We start from the raw sequence: 9,077 nt of genomic DNA, 5'->3' as shown, positions 1-9,077 counted from the left end.
TCTCTCTCTCCTTTGTTGTTTGTGTTGCTGTGTGGTAGGTCTATGTATGTACAGGTGACGTGACCCTCATGCTGAAAACGTGACTTAATTGTCGCATAGGCTACGTGGCTTCACTCCCAGATATATTTTACTATTAATGACAAAATAGTAATGCACAGTGACCTGGACAAGTAACTTTAATCTGATTACTGGTTTGGACATTCTAACGCGTTAGATTACTCGTTACTGAAAAAGGTGGTCAGATTAGAGTACGCTCTACTCAGGCATCACTGGCCTCAGGGAGGTCATAGTCATGCAGGTTTTAGCCCACCTGGAGTTAAACTTAGCTTTGGTCAGGGAATACTGTAAAGTGTTGCTTACTTTGCAGTAATGTGTTTGTTGACATCTGACAGAAAATGACTTGTAGTCTCCTCTGCTTTGTTTAAAACATTAGAATTCCTATTTAATTAATGTCTGGGAACAAATCACAAGCGTTACAGCGTATTCAGGTGATGACTCACAACACAATGTTCGTCCTCCTTGTGACAGGAAATACCATGAAATGGTTTGTTAATAGATTTTGAAGTTTAGGTGAAAGGTTTCCAATGAGCATGTGCTATGTAATGGCAAAGATAAAGGAAACAAATTGAGATGTTTTAATAAATCTTCTCTATCATAGGCCACGAAACAGGGCTTTATACAGAAACCTGATGTTGGGGAGACATGTCCTGCTTGTTTGTTACTCCGACAAGCCGCAGGAAGGCATTTCACACCTTCAGATTGTGAAGCCCTGAGGGAAAAATGACCTGATGCTGCCATAAATAGAAACCACCAGAAACTGCTTATCATATTGATGTAAATCTTATTTTTCTTTGCACACGTATATATTTCAAATACAACATATGAATAAATATATATTCCAAAAGGTATTTTCAGATGATGATGAGGTATTTTCAGATATGTTTTTGTGAGTGAATGTATTTTGGCTAGAGACTTTATGACGTAGTATCAGAAAATACACCATCAACACCAAATCAATGACCAGAGGACAGCTGGTAATATTTCAAAGTTTTATTAACGAACATAATCTCTGAGGAACAACAGCAGTTCTCGCGCTCTCTGTACATGCAACTGTAGAAAATAACAATTTAGAATTTTTACTTTTCCGTTTTAGTCTTTTTTTTCCCCCATCCATCCTCATTTTCGGTTTGTCATGTTTTTATTTTTTTATGTCTTTTTTTCTCTTTATTTTTTTTGCAGGAAATCAACAACAGCTAGAGGTGAAAGTACTGGATTTCGGTTACAGCACTGACAATAGCATCAACAACCCCCCCCCCCCCCCCCCTCTTAGCTGCTCCAACAATATGTACACAAGTAAACTACATTGTACAAATAAAAAAACGTTACATTGTTACATCATAATCACCTGCAGCAAGCGCACGTAGCTCGCTGCTGTTAGAACCCCACATTCTACGCAATTCTTCAGACTAGTACAAAGAGGAGGGTGCAAAACGTCCTGGGAGATTTTATTTACAGAGCTATGTACAGTATGTCTCTTTCACCCATTACAGGGAGGAAAATTTACACAGCGGAGACCAACTTCAACTCTAAACATACCACAGGTGTCAGAAAAAAACAAAAAACAAATAATAAATAGGTTGTTTCTCACCATTTAAAGAGTAGTTCTCCATGCTTTTTATTAGTCATTTTCCACAACGAAAGAAATAGCTACAGTCTGGGTTTTAATTTAAAAAAAGAAAAACAAACTAGGAGGGAAAAAAAGGCTTGAAATCGTGATTCTATAGAATGAAAAAAAACTATTATGTATATTTATGTCCAGTAAGAAAAAACCCACAAACAACGAATTAAAGATAAACATTATGAGTGAATGTGAGGAGAGTAGAGGTAATATGTTGCTGACTGAGGTGGTGTCAGTATGCATCTGTATCACTACGGCCAAGTGCTCTACATGCTTCCCAGGAAATATTTATTTTGTGTCTGTATTTAATTAATCCAGAAATCACGCTTTTTGTGATTTGAATATTCTCAGTGGAGGATCACAATGGGTGGATGCGATGAGTATCGCTCGGGGGAAGAATTGCCTGTCAGTTTTGTCAACCGTCACCATTTCAAGCCTTTATGGTTCAAATAAAAGACTTGATTACATAATGAAATCCAAAGCAGGGCTTAAACCGTTAAAGCAGGGCTTAAACCGTTAAAAAAGGGTGACACGTGAAACGGAAAACACTCAATGTCTTGTAAACAATAGTGAGAGGGCGTGGTCGGCCAGGGCATAATAACGGTGTACATTCTGCTCGATAAGCAACGCGATTGACATGCCACTGGTGTTTATGTTTTATACAGGAACCAAAACCCCAAAGATAATCACAACAACATTCAAACCTACATACACTGAGCTAAAAAAAAAAAAAAACGATTCTGTGGACTAAAGACACCTTTAAACTTCTTCCCATAAAAGTGTGTAGACAAACAAGTGTTTAAAAAACAAATTTCTGGCTATTTGTATCCAAATATGCAAGTTTATACCAACCAGGATGTGTGTATCTGTCAAATATCCAGGACTATACATCTAGCCACCTTGTCTGCACAGCCTCCACAACCATTGCACTTGACTAGACATACCATACACAGCTATGCTGACTGACAGTGTGTAAATAACTTTAACAGTTTCAGATAATATTGCCATCAGGATACGGGAGCAGCTCTCACACACAGACAGGAAGCCTATGTGCTGGGTTGGGAAAGCTTATCAAAGCCTAGACCCACTAAAAAAATAGAGCATCAATACAGGTCATCACAAATCTACATTTAAAATAGGATTTTTTTTAAATCGAAGACCAAAAGAAATCCGATCTATTATCGATTTCCTTAAACTTTTTGTGTTACTCAAAGTCCAACTTTTGGTTCATTTAGAAGATTTAAGTATCGCAACTGTTTTTAAGGAGTAATATGATGAGGAAACCTAAAATGGCAAATCCATGACCGCACTAATCAAACCACTTGCAAATTAGACATTGCTAAAAAGTGTGACATGACTGGAGCTGAAAGCTTGGGCCTGCAGCTCGTGTTGTATAAGAAACTTATAAGGGGATGTTTAAAAACACTCATTCGAGTAAAAAGTTACAGGTCTAATGCAAAGCCAAATAGGAGCTTGGGCTTTCAGACACACTAGTGCCATCCAGTGAGTAAAGCTGGAACTGCAATTTGAAAAGGGAAAACTGAGCTGTCTTGGAAGACAGACTACTAAAGATATTTTAAGTCGGTAAATTCTTGTTGGTTTTGGAGATATTGTTGTTTTGTGATCATCAGAAATGATTTCAGTCCAATTTTTGTTAATGAAAAAGATGGGAAATGAATTTGAAACCATTCTACATTAACACGGTTATCCTCATGAATGACTCTCACTTTCATCCCACCCATATACATCTATGTGACTTTGCCCAACAATGAGTACATTTTTTTTCACTGAACAAGGCATTTTCTTGGTTCGAATTTTCTCAGATAGAATTGTGTAGTAAAGCAATGAATAATAATCCTCTATTCTTTAAATAAATCCTCAACAACTATTCTGCTACATCTGAGGGACTATATGGTGGTTGGCCAGTTTTAATCCAGAGGAGTTCTCTATCAGCTAGTAGCTAGTAGTAATCTAAGATATGGGATCATACCACTGTGCACTGAAGTCTTACAAATTCTGACAGATTCGTGTACACATTTTGGCCCGTGGATATGAGACGCGAGGGAGGGGAGGGGGAAGTGCTGCCCAAAAGTGAACTGTACATAAAAAGATAACTTTTATTTCTTTTGTGTTTTTTTCTTTACACTTAACTGAGTGATATTACAGTACATAGGTTATTTACAACTGTGCAGTAATGTGTGGCAAAATAAATTATCTAGAAGGCAGCAAGAATACATTGGTTAACGAATATAAAAACTGTACATAATTTACGGAATACAACTTTTTTTTGATTTTCTTTTGCTTTTTTTCTCCATTAAACTAATATTGGCTCTGTAGTGTTTCAAGTCACTTCCTCAGAAACAATGAAATGCCCAAGTAAAGAAATAGACAAAAACAATATTTCTCTCCTCCTGCCAAAATCAAAATTTCTCAATAGTCTCTTTGTATCTCAACATTCGTTATGTTTGTTTCTTCAGGTTGTCCTGTGGTGTTTTTGCAGTCCATGGCGGTCTGATGTGTTTGTGTTTGGAGCAAGCATGGTGGCTGAGGAACACTCCGGTCTGTCCTCAGAGAGCCATGCCCGGCCCAGAGGCTGCGGGGGTCAGTCTTCCGCTCGGACACCGGCACCTGACGTGCGCACGCACGCACACGCACACACGCACACACACACACACACGCGCAAATTGGTGTTCTGTGTCTTCTGTGTTCCAACCTTCTGAAGGCTCTGTTGCGCCGTTGTTAAGCTAGGCCAGCCTGCTGCGGCGAGAACAGAGAGGGCGTCCTCCGGGTTCATGGTCTTATAGCCCCAAAACCATCAGCGACCGGTTCCAGCTTCCTGGTCCGCCCATCCCGGATGAATCCCATCAACCGTGAAGATCCACATAATGCACCAGCGCTCGCGTTGACTTCCAGCCAGACACGGTCTAGTTCTCCTGGCCCACCAGGAGCCCTGGGGTCAACGAGGGAGGGTCCTCCTCCGTGCCGCTCGGAGAGCTCTACCTCCTCCCGTCGTTGCCGGTGGTTCTATTGAAGCAGGGACCAAAAAACAAATGCAGAAAATATATCTCTGTCCCCGTTTCACCGAAACGGAGGAGCTTTGTCCCGACGTCAGAGCCCCGAAGCAAAAACGGTTTCTGCTTCTCACACTCTGATCAAACGTAAGCGTAAAAACTTTTGAGGATGAAAGTGCAAGTTGTGTGTTTTCTTTTCCCCAGTAAAAACAGGGTTCCCTCTTCACAGAAGGGAATCCAGAGCAAGTTTTTCATCTTTCTATAGAATATAATTTTTTCCTTTGTAAAGTCTTGTTTCAAACTTGCTAGCCCTTTCGTTCAGTTCAACAAAGTCTCTCTGAGAAGAAGTGATTCTGACAAAGTTTGCTGTTAATTCGTGAGCACCAAAGTGTCATGCAGGCAGCAGGACAAAGTCGTCGTTGACGTCGACCATTGGCACGTAGAAGGACGGCACTTCGTTGACACAGAGGGACTTGTGCCCTGCTGGGTCCAGCTCCTGGACCTTCAGCTGCCATTCCATCCTTTGCACTGCGTTCAGGGCTGCTGCCTCGTGCTGCTGCCGCATCAACAGACATGTCTGTGGGGGGGGGGTGAAAAGCAAAGCTTAAGTCTCCTTGGTCTGTACACAAGAGCTGTGTAACGCCACCTTTAGCTGAAGTGGAATCAGTGCAGATGGCCCGATTCTTACCTTCATGCGGTCGTATTTATCATCCACATCCTGGATCCAGGAAATGAACTGACGAGCGTTGAAGCGATCTCTCACAGATTTGTTCTCATCTCCCTGAGAACAAACACCAAGTTGAGATGTAGATTAAGTAATGGGTTATGTAATAATTCTACGCCTCTAGTAAAATCTGCTTTTATTAAGCCGACATTTGAGTGTACACTGGAATGTTTTCCTACCTGGCTCTCTGATGGCATATTGTACACTTCAGAGTCCAACAGCATGGTGCAGGCACTGAATGGCACAGCCTGGTTGGCTATTGTTCTGGCCGCCCTGCAGTGGACCCTTAAAACCTCCTGCTCACATGATACAATCAGCTTCTCCTGTGAACATAAGCAGAGAAGAAAATTAACATTCCAATTAGTGTTGGATATTAGGCTAACCAACGGGCTGGTTAGTGAGGTTAATAGGAATGGGTCTCGTGTCAGCAAGATTTCACTCAGATTGTCGTCACACAACTAGAGAAATGTAATTGAATTCTTTTTGCGTTTCTCTATAGTAAGAGGGATTTCCCATGTGTCTGCATATATATATTTATTACAAAAGGTGAACTAAGGATAGAGATGGTACAGATGTATTCCTTACCCGTTCTATGCTGTGCTGCAACCGAAGCTTCCCTCTTACTGCCTCCTGTTGTCTGAAAAGCTCCTTCAGAGGTTCAGAAAGCGATGGAGGTGGGGCAATCTGATGAGCCGACACAACATAGAGCATTATATACTTTCTTCATACTACATTAGACGGTATCATAACCTAGCTCAAGTTTGTCAACATTTCTGCATTCGAGCCTAGAAAGAGAAGCTGTTTCCACGTATATTTTTAATGGCAGAATCAGACCGTGAGTCCATACCTACTGACTGCTTTGGCAACAAGGACAGACAGAAAGCATTCAAGCATAACTCACCACAGGGATGTGAAGCTTGCTGAGAGGTTTGCCGTCCAGCAGGTACGAGCCGGTGTACGTCACGTATTCAGCGTAACACTGGGGGGCCTGTGGGGTGATGAAGCAAAGGATCTTTCTCTTTTCTTCAATCTTCTTCCTGATCTGCAGGTACTCAAAGTATGGGTTGGATCGGTCACTGTGGTAGGGCTCAATATCGTCCAGCTTGATGGCGTTGACGATTACGGCCAAAGTCTGTTGGATCATTTCCCTAGTCTGCTGCATGGCTGTGTTTACCAGCTGAACCTGGACCTGCTGCCCGGCAGAACGTGGGAATCTTCTCTTCCGCGGGTGCTGGTTCTGAGACTCCTCCTCCTCCAGAGGGACCGGGCGACCTTTCGTCGTCTTACTCATAACCAGTGGGGTAGGAGTTGTCACGGAAGTAGAGACCGACACCGCCGGGGTTAGGTTAGATGCAGCCGAGGACACCGTAATCACAGACTCGTTCTTCAGAGCTGGAAAGGAAGCCGCCGAGGTGGGTGTCGGCGTTCTCGTGGGAATTGGATTAAGGGTCACTGTCGGACTGGTCGTTACAAGGGTGGCAGTGGAGGACAAGGTTATTATGCTGGAGGTGGATGGGACGGCTAGCACAGAGGGATTGTTCTTGGCGCGGTTGCGAGTGATCCGCTGAGGGATTTCGTCTACCTTCTTGGGGACGTCTACCGTGGTAGAGACAGCGGCCGGCGCTACTGCAGTTACCTTGGACGGCGTCTCCGGAGTGTCCGGTAGCTCCACTGCGCTGGAGAGTGCCACCGCCACTGGGAGCTGAGGAACAGGACTGCATGTGACGGACTCTGTTACAGGCTCAGACATCTCCTTCGGTTTCACCTCTGATTTGACAGCCGACTCCGTTGGTAACGCCAAAGACTCGCTATGGGAGTGGATCTCAAAGGGATGTTGCTTACTGGGATCTGGTTTGACGGATGAAAACAATATGCTGGGTTCCAACTCATCAGGTTCCCCGTAAGCTCCTTTTCGTTCCAACATGCCGCCCTGTTGCTGTATTACACAGCGAGAGCCGTTAATTGGCTCGAGATCCATCGCTGGCTGGAAGTTGTCATGCGGTGACAGTACGACCAAGTCTTGTCCAGTGAGTTCTCCTAAACCCTGCTGTGCAGCGGGGCTTGGCGTCTTAGCCAGGCTCGGTAGGTCCACCTCCATTATGGCCAGGTCACCTCTGTCTTTAATGCTAGGTCCAATGTGGGTGAGCACAGTCCTGATGCGTTCAACTGGCTCTGGCTCTCGAGACTCCGCCTCTTCGGACTTGTCCGGTAGTGGTAGTTCAGGCAAAGAGAACGGCCCCAGGTCATCCAGTTCATCTGGCTCGGCAGAGAATGGGTCGGCCCAGGGCACCACGGGCTCAGAGGCCACAGCTGGAGCCATGTGGCTCTCCGTGGTAGCACCGAAGCTGTGCGTGGGCTGTCTGCTGTCTGGTTCTTCACACGTCAATTCGGTTACCATCTGAGGACTTTCTTCTATGCTAGGCCTGTTGCAGTCGTGGAAGAAAGACTCCAGTCTATTGGAGGATGATGAGGTGTGTAAAAAGTTGGGTTCCTCCTCAATTGCTGTGTCAGGCCTCTCTGGAGAGGGGATGTCAGCCACCGCCTCCTTCTGTTCGTCAAAGTCGTCTGTGTCCTCTTTGTGCCACCTATTCCAGGCAGCATAAGGGGCTGCGACAGAAGGGTGACCCGACAAGTGCTGCATCTCACTGTCTGAATGGTAAGGACTAGTTATTTTGGAGACAGCAGCCTCTATCTCTCCATACGTCCTGTGGGGAGACTTGAGATCCAAGTCAGGGTCCCAACCTATGCTCTGATCAAAACAGTTATCTCCCTGGTTGGGTGCAGAGTGTGTTGGAGTGAGCTCTTGGATCTCCGGTTCCGGTCGGCCTGGAGATTCTGCAGGCCAGCTCTTCCTAAGAGGGTCCTCTACTGGAGGGGAGAAACAACACCGGTCCCTTGTTGGCTCCGGTTCCTCCACTGTACAGTGGTCTCCATCAGCCCTCTCATCCAAATCCACGTCATCCTCAAAGCACTCTTCTGCTTCTTCCGCCTCCTCCTCCTCCTCTTCCTCTTCCTCCTCCTCCTCCTCCTCATCGTCTTCCTCCTCCTCATCTTCATCTTCATCTTCCTCTTCCTGCTCCTCAGTGAGAGAGGGAAGATCTGACAGGACCCGGTTAGGTTCACTGTGGTGAGGCTCAGAGATGTCATCGATGTCCAGGGGGGGCAGAGCAGCAGGAGCCGGGGTAGGTGGGGCAGCGATGTCAAAGCAAGGCTCCTGGGGATCCGGCCTGTGAACCGGAGTAGAAGGTTTGGGCAAGAAATTGTGGTACACACTGTCAGGAAAGTGTTCATTTCCCTCAATGACAGCAAGGGTTGGTGCTAGCACATCTGGCGCTGGAAGGCCTGGCTCCCGCCGAGGGGAGAGCAGCCTTAGTGGGGAGAAATAAGGAGATGGGAGGCACTCCAGGCCATCCACAGTCGCTAATTTGTCCTCTAAAGTTTGGGAGGGTGATGGCGGATCAAATTCAGCAGCAGAATCACTCTGCTGTCGAAGGAACTTGTCAGCCTCAGCCTTGAACTCATCCTCTAGTGGCCTGCGGACGTCAGAAGATGCAGATCGACTGACAAGTGGCAGCTGGAGGTTCTTCGCGGGTGTGGGACATGTACCCTCCTGGAAACTCTGGGAGTTAGAGTACCTGCTGGGTGGATAACAGAGGGACAAAAC

General features: G+C 45.2%; 1 protein-coding gene across 2 annotated transcripts in view; it reads right to left on the bottom strand.

The window, feature by feature from the left end:
* Nucleotides 1-1,035: 1,035 nt before the first annotated feature.
* ankrd11 (ankyrin repeat domain 11) overlaps nt 1,036-9,077 on the bottom strand; it is an 85,928-nt gene continuing 77,886 nt past the window's right edge. The window contains exons 10-14 of one of the 2 annotated variants that reach the window (XM_037486901.2): nt 6,315-9,051; nt 5,999-6,097; nt 5,593-5,736; nt 5,378-5,470; nt 1,036-5,266 (exon numbers count right to left, since the gene is read on the bottom strand). In XM_037486901.2, coding sequence (XP_037342798.2) covers nt 5,081-5,266; nt 5,378-5,470; nt 5,593-5,736; nt 5,999-6,097; nt 6,315-9,051 — 3,259 coding nt within the window. In that variant the 3' untranslated portion in view covers nt 1,036-5,080. The remainder of the gene's footprint in view (nt 5,267-5,377; nt 5,471-5,592; nt 5,737-5,998; nt 6,098-6,314; nt 9,052-9,077) is intronic. The other variant, XM_037486908.2, reaches the window with a different exon arrangement.

Source organism: Pungitius pungitius, chromosome 4 (genome assembly GCF_949316345.1).
Source record: "Pungitius pungitius chromosome 4, fPunPun2.1, whole genome shotgun sequence".
NCBI lineage: Eukaryota > Metazoa > Chordata > Actinopteri > Perciformes > Gasterosteidae > Pungitius > Pungitius pungitius.
Note: the sequence above shows the minus strand (reverse complement) of the source record. Positions and strands in the feature narration are given on the sequence as shown.